Raw genomic sequence first — 14,813 nt, forward strand, 5'->3', positions numbered from 1 at the left:
AGAATTTTGACATTGAGGGACTTATTTTATGCTTTCCGGAATTGAACCGGGCAAAAGCACGAACGCGGGGAGGGAGGAGAAGGCAACATGATGCATCGCTTTTTGCATAATATATGATTGTTATTGATGAAGATCATATCCAATTTTATGACCAATTTATGCAGAAATCCAGGTAATTCCAAAGGGGTTCACATATTTCTTCTTACCACTGTATCTGTTTTCGAGTGCACTTGAAATATTCATCATGCAATATGAATTGCCTTGGATCGTATGAAGCGGTAACTTAATTTAGCCAATGTATTGAAAGCTAGACAATGGTAGTTTGACTAGCCAGTACATGTCAATTTTGTATTGTATTTCATTAACTAGCTCTCTCTCTTGTCAGTGAATTCACATTTTTAATTATGTTTTGTCTTATTTCAAGTAACTAGCTGCAGGCTAAAAGAAACATTGAATGATATACTTTGCATAGAAACCCAAATAAAAGCATGTAGATAGAACGATGTGTGTGTGTCATGTAGGCTAGAATGGAGGTTTAAAAACGACAGTTGCATATGCGCCAATACATATGGCATTGTTTACTGTACACATTTTTAACCAGAAAGAATTAAGAACAAATTAATATTTACAATGACAGCCTACTCCGAACAAAGCAAACACTGGGCCAATGTCTCAGGCCCAGTATTTTAAGTATCTAATATAATATAACCTAGGGTCTGTATCAAGATACAGATGCATGTCTTAGAATTTATTCAGACCCCAGAACTTTTTACCATGCATTTTGTTACATTAAAAACCTTGTACTAAAATTATTAAAATTGTTTCCTTACCCATCTATCTAAACCAGATAGTTCTCAAATGACAAAGCAACAATAGGTTAAGACAGTTTTGCAAAGGTATTACAAATGAAAAAACGAATCACATTTGAAGTGCATAAGTATTCAGACGCCTTTGCACTCAAACAACGCAATTTTTGAAACTTTGGCAAAGGGTAAAGTTAGAAAACGTAGTCTTCTTGGATTATAGTTTTGGAAAAAGAAAACTTGTTTGGAGATCAAATGTTTCGTCGTTGCGGGAGTTTCCATATTTTGTCATTTCTTCAAAGCAGATCCTTTCATCAGCTCTGTCAGGTTGGAAACGCAATGCTGCATAGCTATTTATACACCCGGGTCTCTGGCTCATTGTTCTGTGGTTGCTATTCAAAATAACTGTTCGTCACGGTTTATGTCACTGGCTGGTTAACCACTCAGGAACATTGAAACATTGAACCTGGAATGACAGTACAATAGCCACATTTTCTTTGTTTGAAATTGTTTTATCTTGGCATTTACTTTGTGTATGTCCTGTCGGAAGACGTGAACCTAACTCCTGTCTGACGTCCTGAGTACTCTGGAGCAGGTTCTCTGCTAAGGATCTCTCTGTACTTTGTGTAACAGTACTCTTCTGGCGTTGTGTACATCAGTCATCGACACGGAACTCCAATATGTAGCACCAATCATGTAGCTTTATGGTGCTAAGAGATTGAAATGTAAACTGATAAGAACGACACAAAATTGCACGTCATGTTCAATGGAACTGTCTCACCATAACTTTGTCTATCACAGCAAGACTGGTTTGGTGCTTGTTCAGCATCCAGGATCTAAACAGTTCTATAAAATAATACAATTTAAGTACGGACAAATACAATATCTCAGGCAGTATTTTAAGTATCTATATATAATATAACCTAGCAATCAAGATACAGTGCATTCGGAATTTATTCAGACCCCTTTACTTTTTCCGCATTTTGTTACATTACAGCCTTGTACTAAAATGGATTAAAACATTGTTTCCCCCCCATCTATCTACACACAATACTCCACAATGACAAAGCAAAAATAGGTTAAGACAGTTTTGCAAAGGTATTACAAATAAAAAAACGAATCACATTTTCAGAAGTATTCCCCTTTATCTTATGTGCTGATGTTTGAATAACCATTTACGAACTTTTGATATAAATTGTACACCTAAATCATCACTTGAGAGCATAAAATCACTTTTGACTCTGTCGGTTTTGATGGGGACCAACAACTTAGCTGGTTTGGTGCTTGTTCACTGGGACGATTCTAACTGGAACATCCCCCTCTGTCAGTAAGCAAGCTACGCTAAACCAGCCAATAAGATGCCATGTTGAGTAGGTGAAGGCAAGACAAACTCAAACCAAAAACCCATTGGCTTAACAATAAAACTCCTGTCTGGCAGGGGAATCACTCTGGAAGGTTCTCTCTAAGGATCTCTCTGTACTTTGCTCCGTTCATCTTTCCCTCGATCCTGACTAGTCTCCCACTCCCTGCCGCTGAAAAACATCCCACAGCATTATGCTGCCGCCACCATGCTTCACTGTATGGATGGTGCCAGATTTCCTACAGATGTGACGCTTGGTATTCAGCCGAAAGAGTCCCATCTTGGTTTCATTAGACCAGAGAATCTTGTTTCTCATGGTCTGAGAGTCTTTAGGTGCCTTTTGGCAAACTCCAAGTGGGCTGTCATGTGCCTTTTACTTAGGGGGGCTTCCGTCTGGCCACTCTACCAGAAAGACCTGATTGGTGGAGTGCTGCAGAGATGGTTGTCCTTCTGGAAGGTTCTCCCATTTCCACAGAGGAACTCTGGAGTTCTGTCAGAAAACCATTGGGTTCTTCTTCTTTCTCCCCAGATTACTCTGTTTTGCCGGGCGGCCAGCTCTAGGAAGAGTCTTGGTTGTTCCAAACTTCTTCCATTTAAGAATGATGAAGGCCACTGTGTTCTTGGGGACCTTCAATGCTGCAGCAATTTATTCGCACTCTTCCCCAGATCTGTGTCTCGACACAATCCTGTCTCGGCGCTCCATGGACAATTCCTTCGACCTCATGGCTTGGTTTTTGTTCTGACATGGACTGTCTGTGGGGCCTTATGTGTGCCTTTCCAAATCATGTCCAATCAATTGAATTTTCAACAGGTGGACTCTAATTGAGTTGTAGAAACATCTCAATGATGATCAATGGAAACAGGATGCACTTGAGCTCAATTTCTTTCGAGTCTCATAGCAAAGGATCTGAATACTTATGTAAATAAGGTATCTGTGTTTTTTAAAATACATTTGCAAAAATGTCTAAACCTGTTTTTGCTTTGTAATTATGGGGTATTGTGTGTAGATTGAGAATCATTTTATTGATCCATTTTAGAATAAATAAACAAAATGTAGAAAGGTTTAAGGGGTCTGAATACTCTCCAAATGCACAGTAAATCAGGTGCCATGGAGGGCACAATCTTACAATATATTTGATTTAAGCCTTATTTAACTAGGCAAGTCAGTTAAGAACAAATTCTTATTTCCAATGACAGCCTGTGTTAACTGCCTTGTTCAGGGGCAGAACAACAGATTTCTACCTTGTCAGCTCGGGGATTCGATCTCTAGCAACCTTTCGGTTACTGGCCCCACACTCTAACCACCTGCCACCCTACAAAATTGCAGTCGAGGAATGAGAGCTTTACCATTTATGCCAAAAGCCTGGGCCTCTGATGGAGACAAGAACTGTCATCAACGCATGCTTCAGTATTCCCCCTTCTCTCTGTGTATGCCCAGGTCCCATAGGCATATCGAAAGGATCCCACCCTGGTCACCAATGTACCTGACTGATGTAGAGAGAGACAAGGGCCTGATGTAGAGAGAGACAAGGGCCTTAGCATAATGCAATCTAAAGCTTGTGTGGTCCAGAGATGAGAACTCTGGGCTCCTGACAGGGAGATTAGAATTCTCCCCACTGCGTGTTACAATAGTAAAATAATCTGTTTTGTCATCTGTTAAACTGATTGTACATAGAATTTAGTCTTTGAGATGCTCAAACAAGCACGTGTATCTGTAGTGGGTGTTTTTCAACTCTAAAAGGCACTAGACTGCGTAAGACAAAATCCACAAAGAAAAGACAACAGGCAAATGCATATGTGGTCCTAATGCCTAAATAGTGACTGCAAGGCTAGTTCAAACTGCAGTAGGATGGTTCTCCTCACAGGTGAGTGAATCAGCACTATTGGTGCATATTGGTGAATAGCACTTGGTTGATCTATGGGAGCGGGACACAGGAGAGCTGAATAGATAGTGAGAGACAAGAATTTATCAAATAAATCATCAATGTAGCTTGTGAGCTAGAAAATGAACATCCTGACAGTCTGAGGTAGGCTGCACTGCATTCATCCTACTATTGATAGGGATAATGTCTAATTTCATATTTGGCAGTATGAATGAAATCAGTGGGTTACGCCTGGATGACTGTATTAGATTTACACTACTTGTCCTATACATGGCTAATTTAGGAAAGGGACCATTTTAACTGGCTTGCTAGCCACCGGAGAACAACAACAACAACAACAAGAGGCAACTATTAAAAGCTTTTCTGTCAATGACGTTTCTGTCTATCTTCTTACTGTACTGTCTTTGATAGTACCTGGGATAGTAAACGAGTTTTGATTGGTTTACAGGTTAATACTCAGCTGCGTTTGTCTGTCCAGCCACATACAGTAATTTGAAAAAGTGCAAGAATTGACTAAGCCAACAAACTAAATAAATAAATATACACAATATATAAATAACAGCTCCTCCCTTGACAGAGATCGATCATCTAAAAACTAAAGCAGATAGCTTGATACGGCCCACCTGAGGTATAATAAGAACAGGGCCCTCCTATAGAGGAAGGTTCATAGGGATAGTCAGATAGCTTTGTTTGAGGAAATGGCGCCCACTAGTAAAGATTCTATTATATTTTATTCATGATGACATTTTATTTTTTTATTTCACCTTTATTTAACAAGGTAGGCTAGTTGAGAACAAGTTCTCATTTACAACTGCAACCTGGCCAAGATAAAGCACAGCAGTTCGACACATACAAAAACACAGTTACACATGGAATAAACAAACACAGTCAATAATACAGTAGAAAAAAATCTAATATATACAGTGAGTGCAATTGAGGTAAGATAAGGGAGGTAATGTAATAAATAGGCCATGGTGGCGAAGTAATTACAATATAGCAATTAGACACTGGAATGGTAGATGTGCAGAAGATGAATGTGCAAGTAGAGATACTGGGGTGCAAAGGAGCAAGATAAGTAAATAAATACAGTATGGGGATGAGGTAGTTGGATGGGCTATGTACAGGTGCAGTGATCTGTGAGCTGGTGTGGGAGATATGGGTCTCCAGCTTCAGTGATTTTTGCAGTTCGTTCCAGTCATTGGCAGCAGTTCTTTTGGCTCACTTCCTGTTCAGGCTATTCATAGTAGACTGCTGGGCTTGCCCCTTCAGTGTAAATTCAGAATTTTTCCTTGTAAAGGAAATAAGGGATTACTAGGCTACTCGCCAACTTTGTGTCCAGCCAAAGTGAAGGCATTTCACATGCACAGTCACTATCAGGAAACTGCATGGCTTGGGGGGAGGAGAATTACAGTACGGGAAGTAGATAGGAATATAAATACTGCTCTACATAACAATATATGTTACAGCTGTGATATGATTATGAAAGAGCCTCTGAAGGAACAAGAAATACTTCTATTAAGGTAGAAGACTGCATGTACTGCATTTAGTGAGTGCTGAACTTCATTTTGTTTATATGCCAACATATTTGGCTTAATTGCTTTTATTTTAAAAGGTGGTGGTAGATTATGCAGTCTCATGAGATGCTTCTAAAGTTATCTTTAAGTGTATGCAAGTAGGGTAATAATGGTCTAGTATCTTTTTTTTAAAAATCCATTATATTCTTTGATGACTTTTACTCAAAGGCGTTCCCAAATCCACTATTCTCAGGTTAGATATAGAAATGCTATTGTTAAGTTTCAATATCTGCTCTGCACAAATCTTTTTCATGTTTTTCTACATATATATTTTCCATGGTATATTATTGTGATGTGATATAGTCTTCAAATCGACTATATCGCTTATCCAGATTTTATATATATATATATCAACTTTTTTTGATCAATTGCTTTATTATATGTTCAAGCAAAAGGCAGAATAAATCATTGGACAAATAACAATTAGAATGTCAGCACACCCCAACATATTTTTGAACGTGGGTTTATTGTATTGATTTAAAAGTTGAATTTATGCAATTCACTAAGCCTGATGTGTTCCATTTGTTTTCATCCTCTATTCTTGACCAAGTGTGTGTGTGCGGGCATGCTGACTCATACCTGTATGGTCTAATCATGAGGTTGCTGTCAAGTTCAAATGATTACTTGTGCATTAAATGTTTGCAACATAACAAGAGATTCATAAATATAGTGTATTCAGAAAGTATTCAGACCCCTTGACTTTTTACTAATGTTACGTTATAGCCTTATTATAAAATTGATTAAATACCAATTTTCCTCATCAATCTACACACAATACCCCATAATGACAAAGTGAACACAGGTTTGTAGAAATGTTAAAAAATAAAAAACAGATACCTTATTTACTTAAGTATTCAGTTCCTTTGCTATGAGACTTGAAATTGAGCTCAGGTGTATCCTGTTCCCATTGATCATCCTTGAAATGTTTCGACAACTTGATTGGAGTCCACCTGTGGAAAATTCAATTGATTGGACATGATTTGGAAAGGCACACACCAGTCTACATAAATTCCCAAAGTTGACAATGCATGTAAGAGCAAAAACCCAAGCCATGAGGTTGAAGGAATTGTCCGTAGAGCTCCGAGACAGGATCGTGTCGAGGCACAGATCCGGGGAAGGGTACCAAAAAATGTCTGCATTTGAAAGTCCCCAAGAACACAGTGGCCTCCATCATCCTTAAATGGAAGAAGTTTGGAACCATCAAGACTCTTCGTAGAGTTGGTTGCCCTGACAACCTGAGCAAATCAGGGGAGAAGAGCCTTGGTCAGGGAGGTGACCAAGAACCTGATGGTCACTCTGACAGAGCTCCAGAGTTCCTTTGTGGAGATGGGAGAACCTTCCAGATAGACAGCCATCTCTGCAGCACTCCACCAATCAGGCCTTTATGGTAGAGTGGCCAGACGGAAGGCACATGACAGCCCACTTGGAGTTTGCCAAAAGGCACCGAAAAGACTCTCAGACCATGAGAAACAAGATTCTCTGGTCTGATGAAACCAATGCCAAGCATCACGTCTGGAATGAACCTGGCACCCTCCCTACAGTAAACCATGGTGTTGGCATCATCATGCTGTGGGGATGTTTGTCATTATGGGGTATTGTGTATAGATTGATGAGGGGGAAAAAACGATTTAATCCATTTTAGAATAAAGCTGTAACGTAACAAAATGTGGAAAAGTCAAGGGGTCTGAATACTTTCCGAATGCACTGTAGGCCCATATTCTTTTTCCTTTGGATCACCAGTTGCTGACTCGCTAGGGAACAAGCTCAGACCAGCCTTATAAAGATGTAGGATCTTCATTTGATCACTCTTGTTGCTGAGTATTTTCCTGCTCAGCAGGAAATTAAAACTTAGTGTATTTAAAAGGCTTCTAAAGTTGAATTTCCACTTTGAAATTTCAGACTTTATTTGCCCTAACGAATAATGTGTTAACCTCTACAAAAATGTCCATTCATTACAATCCACATAATACTTCACATGTCCTGTTGCTGCAGGATTATTTTCCTGCTGTAGCAAACTGGCTCCAATTAAGGTCCGACATCTGTACAGTCGTTTTGGTGTGTTCTGTTTAAATAGACTGACTCATAATTCCACTTACAAAAGGTTGTGGTTGCAACATTTCAAATGTTTTCTCTCTTCTCTAGTTAGAATGGAGCAGGCCTTTCTTTTGGTTTTACAAGTAGTCTTATGGCCCACTCTTGCAGGTATGTTATTGATGTTTTTAAGTACTCAATAAAATACAATACAATAGAGACTCAGGGCCACATTTTTACATTTTTTTGTTTGTTTAGTTCATAGAACCCCACCCCCCACACACACAACTCTCGTTCTCTCTTTCCACACAGCCCTGTTCACAGTGGAGGTGGACAGTCCATTCCACGTGGCAGAGTTCCGCGGTGTAGTCACCATGGGTTGCAGGTTCCAACCTGGGGGCCAGGGCCCAGACTTGTCAGTGATATGGCATCGCATCTGGCCTCCTCCAGTTGTGGAGGTGTACAGGCTGGAGAACAGACAGGAAGACCTCACTTCCCAGAATCCCCAGTACCGTGGCAGGGTACGATTGGTGACAGAAGAGATTACCAATGGGTGGGCCAAGATAGAGGTGTCCATGCTGAGGATCAATGACTCTGGGATCTACCAATGCCTCGTGGAAATGGCGGGAGCTGATTACAAACAGACAACTTTGACTGTTAAAGGTCAGTCATGAATCTGTCAGTGTAACAGGACATTACTCTAGGCTAATTCTAATTTCCAGTCTTTCAGTATTGAGTAAGAAACATTAAGGAACTTTTAAAATAATTGTGGTAACACTTTAAGTTGCTCGTAAAACTAAGTAGTAATGCTGTAATTACACTCTATGTTCATGTTGTTGAATAGTAAAGTTTTTACGTTCATCTATCTTTTAGCCTCCTATAAAACTATTGTTAAAAGCATGAAGAGGCGTCGGGGAGATGAGGTAGAGCTGGTCTGTGAGTCTGAGGGCTATCCTCTGGCCACGATGACCTGGAAAGACAGGAGTCTCGGGAACATAAAGTCCAATGACACCACTGTTCGAACTCCAGACCAGCTGTTCCAAGTCACCAGCACGATAACCGTGAAATCCTCTGACAAAAACAACTACACCTGTGCCTTGGTGGAGGAAGGGGAAGTTCCAAAGGGTCCGTCAGCCAGGTTTGACATCCCAGGTATGACGTGAATTTTGATCCCGTTTGATAACCCTTTATTTGAAGGGTACCTCAATAAGGACTTCATAACACATGAATAACTCATACATAACACATGAATAAATCATACATAACACATGAATAAGCTGCTTATGCACTGCTTATAAATGTGTTATCTCCTGTTTTTTTTATTTACACTTTGCAATGTCTGGCCTCACACCGATACCCTAGAAATGAGACTCGGTGACATTGTACTGACTGCACAAGGTAATGGAAACTAGGAGGTTATGGTGAGGCCTTACACTATTTATTTATTTTACCGTTGAGTGTAGATGTGTTGTTGATTTAAAAGGTGCTATATAAATGGGTGCATTCCTCAATTTTTCATGGTGTCAAAGCGTAATATTTACCCTTCCATTCAACAAAACACATTTGTAGGAGTTCTACGTCAACGCGGGAGGGAAAAGGCTTTAGAGGTGGCAATGGAGATGGTGGAGATAAAGAGCATCCATCTTTCCATGAAAACCACATTTCACATGTCACTGTTGGTTAAGATTTGGGGAAGTTCTGTTCGCACCGGCCTGTCTGGTTATTTCCAAAATGCTTGTTGGTGTTTTGAACTTCTCACTGAGACCATTTGCAACTTATTGTTATGTATTATGTGTTACATCAGCCAAATATATATGTCTGATGATTCAAAATAACATCATTTGTTAGACTCTCAATCTTTTTTCTTCACAGATGAAATAGACCTACCACTAGCAATGCATAGTAAAAGTAAATGTGACACCCTTTCTATTGCATTGGGCACATCACTGACAGTGGCCATGGTCATTGCTGCTGCCATCTTTGGCTATCGCAGACGGAGAGGTAACTTTTCTGCTGTTCTTACTTGATTTGCACACATTTCTGTCTCAGGTTATACTACAAAGAGTTGCTGTTTGTTGGTTGCTGAGAGAGAGACTAGATGATGTACTGTAACCTCTAAAGGTGTAGAGATGCTGTTGAGACCAGAATAATCAATGAGATGGTGTTTTTCTGACTCATGATCTTGTGACAATGACTTAGCATGTGAGAACATGTGTGCGCACATTCTAAACCTATACGAAACTGCTACGTGTGAAAACACCCCCACAGACACGCTTTCTCTTTTTGTGTCAGGGGGATTTTAAGTCTTGTAAAGTCATGTGGGTGGTTTCTCAATATAGGACTAGTCATTCCTTATATTTAGAATAGTTCCCTATCAATCTTTTGGTTAAATCTTTACGGTATTGCATAGTATTTTAAGACTGCGTGTTAAAATGTGTTAGTAACAGGAAAGTCCCAAACTGCCTTTGACAGTAAATACGAGACACTGACAAATCCAGTTACTACTTAGTAAGTGATAACTGTAGTAGGTACAGCAAAATATCTCTTGCAACATGGAATGAAACAGAATATAAACTATTGTAAACTATACCCTGCTTTATCTTTCTGCTCACAGGGAGGCCCGGGGATCCCAGCACCCCAAGCACTAACACCCTCCTGGCTCAGCAGAGATGGGACCTGGACCCCTTTTAGTGTCTAGCAGCTTCAACTGGCCCTGGTGATAAACTGTCGGAGGGTCACACAGATGACCTGCTCCAGGAGGTCATAGAGAAGGAGCTTGTCAGGACTGTGCTGGCGCTCCTCATTGAGACTGTAAACTGTGTGCGAAGGACTGAGAGCACAAAAGGACACATGCACGCACGTACACTCACATTGACTCTGTCAGATAAAGTTGAATCATGTTACATTTACTGATACCTCAAGGGACATGTTTTACGTTTCTATGTTAACACATTTCACATTTGTTTTGATAACAACAAACCACTGATAATTGTGCTTATACCCAGTGGCGATTTTAGCATGCAAATCTTGGTGGGGCAAATGCCACAATTTTTTTAAATGCATGCCAGCAAAGCCACAACGATACACAACACTAAACAATACATTAATTGCACTATAACGGTGACAAACGGTGCCCACAAACGGTTATGGCCTACATAAAAGCTGTCCCGACAGCAGAGCTTTGCTTCTGCACCATGAGGTGAATCCTTACCACACTTGGCTATCAGTGCAGCCTCTTCTGGCAGCGAAACAGTTCATTCAGCCCCATTTACTGACTTTTTAAAAACTTAGCTGATATGGCTGACTTTCTTAAACTCACCCCTTGTGGATTTGCGTAAGTCGATAAGAACCTCATTGTCCTTTTAATAGTAACGAACTCCAACATGAGTGTTGAATTTTGAACCATACACAGGCATTATGACATCGATGTTCAGTAAACTCATAATGTTTGTTCTTATCATTAACACTTCATTCTAAGTGCAAGCAGACGAGCTGCGACGAGGTAAGCCTTTCAGTTCAGCACTTTCAAAATGGACACCAACAGAAATTCAGATCGTGCGAGACATGCAGTTAGCCTAGCATTTGAAGTATTTTATTTGGCCCTATGTGGTCTAAAAAGGAAGGAAAATACAATCATAGACAATATACCGACACACTGACAGCGCAAACAAAATGACCCTTGCAATATATACTGGAAATATACATTAACTTTTTGTTGAAAACAAATATTTGAATGGGAAGAGCCAGTCGCTGGCAAACAGCGTTTACAGACCGAAAAACATTATATAGTATCCCCTCCTCAAGAAGAAAAGCACATGAGCTAATTTATGCAGAAGCTTACAGGATGTTTTTGGATTCACCATTGATTGTTGTGCTATGCTCACTTGAACAGGAAGGTGGCACGGTGTTTCTTCTTGTGGTAAAATGTTGTAATCAAAGGTGCTTTCAAGACAACTGGCAACAGTGACAAAAACGAGGTTGAATCACGACGTCAGTGATCTTCAGGTCGGAACTCTAGTTCCCGGCTTGGAATTCTGAGTTGGATGACCGTTCAGAATGTATTTTCCCAATCTGAGCATGTTTCCACTTGTCTTGAACTCACTGAAGTCTGAGATTTCCCAGTTCCGAGTTTCCAGTTGTTTTGAACATAGCAGAAGTCATGCTGGATTGACAGCATGGCCAATGTATTCAACCTTTTCTGGCCCATGGTGTTGCGAGTGAATGTTTATCCTTTTAAGCTTGAAAAAGACACAATTTCAGACAGATGTTTTAAATCCTTAACCCCAGACTTGGACCATACACCCTGTCCACTGAATAGCAGGCAGGGGAAGCAAAATAGTGATTGCTTTGCAACGCTTGTAGTTAGCCACTGATTCCTTCCCAACCACTCGTTGAATTTGCGATTTCCGACTTGTTGTATAATGTTTATGTCCAATGGCCGTTTAGCACCGATACATTATATCTATAATTTATCTTCATATGAAAAGGATTTGACCATACATTGTCGAAGTGATTCATGATGATAACTGCTTGTCTAGCAACTAGCTAAGATTTTGAACGTAGCATCAGTTAAAATCAAAGCTATAACATGATTTGACATAAATTTATCTGTGGCCAATGACCTTGAGCCTTCTTGGATGGGCACTTCTAATGTAAATCTATGGCAGCACCCAAGGGGGCTAGAACTGCCTAGCTCTCCCTGTAGATTCTGCAGCGACGTAGTGTCCCCATGAGTGACAGAACACTGAGCCAATCACGGCGCAACTAGAGAACATTGTCAATGCCTACGCTCTGTATATTCCTCTGGTTGCCCCTCCACCACAGAAAGCACTGAGCTTGGCTGAAACACTTTTTGGAGCTGCCTTACTCAAGAAACAATCCATGTTTGTAGGCTGCTTTATTAACTCTATGTGACATGAATGAATTACCTTTTTTTTTTTTTAATTGCTTAACAGGTGGGGCTCAAAACAGGTGGGGCTCTGCCCCCTCCTGCCCTGGATGACGGGTCGCCACTGCTAATACCACATTTACTTGCTGTAAATGCTGTACCTTTACTATGTATAATACAGAGATAATTACATGTTTATGTAGAAATGTCCCAGGTTGGGGGATGATATTGAAAAACCAGTTCACCTCCATGCTCACCATGAAACTCCCGAAAGCAAAATGAGTGATTTCAGCCACAGTTTTAGTATTGCTCATATTAATGCAGTTATTTACAGTACCTCAAGGATTTTATGCTGTTTGATCCTCATTATGAGTCTAACCATTCGCTGACCACACAGTTTCATTTTCAGTCCAATGTACCATTTCCTGTAAAACAAACAGTCTAAAGACAGCTGTGCCAAAGCAAGGAAATGCTCTTGATTTTCCCCACAAAATAAAACATTCAGTCATCAAATCAAACTCAGTCATCAACTCTGCTCTTCTTTCTAATTCCCATAATTTAACATTGTGAAACAACTGACACATGATGTGCCTTGATAACTGTTTGCTGTTTGTGACCTTATGCTTTTCTACACAAGGAAACAGAAAATGATTTCCCAGTATCTCCACCCTGTGAGGATCTTTTCCTTGTTGGTGTGTCTTACCTCGGATATCAATGTCTTTCTTCTGTTGTCTCCAATTTATCGATTGTTCTACCATGGTGTTAAATAACATACATTACATTTACATTTAAGTCATTTAGCAGACGCTCTTATCCAGAGCGACTTACAAATTGGACATACGCCATTAGTTTGGAAGGGCATTTTTCAGAAGGGTCCCAATTAAAATGCTCTCTTTCCTCTGCATATCAAACAAATGAAACAGTGTGCAGTGAATTACTGTTGTTGCATTAAACTAACAACCAAAGTATGATTATCCTACTGAAAGGTCTGGTGGTTTCCAGTGCCTCTGAACTCCACTGTGAAGAGCACCCATTAGTGGTTAGCACCCATTAGCACCCATTACTCATTATTACAATGCTCAGCTCAAAATGGGAGTCAAGCCTGGGCTTCTGAGGCTAGAATAAATCAAGAGTTATTTGTGTAATGTATGTGATGTTGATGAATATATGCCGAGCATCATAACATAAGAGCTTGGTAGTCAGGAAACCCATACGCCAGCAATGTAACAAATCGATACGAGTCATCAGATCTAATCTTAAATACATATATGATCTATTTTATGTTTTGTACACGCCTGTAGCGTCCAAACTGTTTGGGCTACAAACCCCACTATGGAAAGGGGAGACTCATGAACGACAATGGTTTTCTCCATTTTGCTCTACATCACGGGACTCGTCTGAAAGTAACCTGTTTTTTTTTTTAATTATGGAGGTAGTTTTGTGCCAACAAAAATAGGGGTTAAGTATGTGTCCAGAAAATGGAAATATTTCCTGAGCTTTCATATATTTGATTGATATAGGACAGACATTTCAAAATCTTATTCATTACAATACATTTTTTGACTGTCGGTTTTACCATTTATGCGTTATTCAATTCATTTCACTGCATTTCAATATATTTTTGGGGATACAATACAGGGGTCAAATAGCTAAATGGGCCTAAGTGGAGCACACTTTTTTTATGATGTCATTTCTCAATCAAAGTTTGTACTGATGGATGCAGCCTATTGAAAATCATTGTAGAATAAGCCTATGCATAAAATGCATCCTCCAATTGCAAAGTTTTCATATGCCCACACATACAGTTTAAGTCGGAAGTTTACATACACATACACAGCGTCATTGGAGTCATAAAAACTCGTTTTTCAACCACTCCATAAATTTCTTTTTAACAAACTATAGTTTTGGCAAGTCAGATAGAACATCTACTTTGTGCATGACACAAGTTATTTTTTCAACAATTGTTTACAGACAGATTATTTCACTTATAATTCACCGTATTACAATTCCAGTGGGTCAGAGGTTAACATACACTAAATTGACTGTGCTTGGAAAATTCCAGAAAATTATGTCATGGCTTTAGAAGCTTCTGATAGGCTAATTGACATCAGTTGAGTTAATTGGAAGGGTACCTGTGGATTTATTTCAAGGCCTACCTTCAAACTCAGTGCCTCTTTGCTTGACGTCATGGGAGAATCAAAAGAAATCAGTCTAGACCTCAAAAAAAATTGTTGACCTCCACAAGTCTGGTTCATCCTTGGGAGCAATTTCCAA

At 39.7% G+C, this 14,813-nt stretch overlaps 1 protein-coding gene across 6 annotated transcripts; it reads left to right on the forward strand.

The window, feature by feature from the left end:
- Window positions 1-26: 26 nt before the first annotated feature.
- Window positions 27-13,057, forward strand: LOC118387925 (programmed cell death 1 ligand 1-like). 6 transcript variants are annotated; one of them, XM_035776758.2, is made up of 6 exons: window positions 27-172; window positions 7,763-7,822; window positions 7,964-8,314; window positions 8,525-8,803; window positions 9,524-9,652; window positions 10,266-13,057. In XM_035776758.2, exons 1-6 carry the CDS (start codon window positions 127-129, stop codon window positions 10,340-10,342), a joined length of 942 nt encoding a protein of 313 aa, XP_035632651.1. In that variant the 5' UTR covers window positions 27-126; the 3' UTR covers window positions 10,343-13,057. The 6 variants fall into 6 exon arrangements, with proteins under 6 accessions (XP_035632651.1, XP_035632650.1, XP_035632654.1 ...); XM_035776757.2 differs by having other exon boundaries at window positions 42-172; window positions 7,767-7,822; XM_035776761.2 differs by lacking the exon at window positions 27-172 and adding an exon at window positions 5,451-5,592.
- The last annotated feature ends 1,756 nt before the right edge of the window (window positions 13,058-14,813 follow it).

Source organism: Oncorhynchus keta, chromosome 9 (assembly GCF_023373465.1).
Source record: "Oncorhynchus keta strain PuntledgeMale-10-30-2019 chromosome 9, Oket_V2, whole genome shotgun sequence".
Taxonomy (NCBI): Eukaryota; Metazoa; Chordata; class Actinopteri; order Salmoniformes; family Salmonidae; genus Oncorhynchus; species Oncorhynchus keta.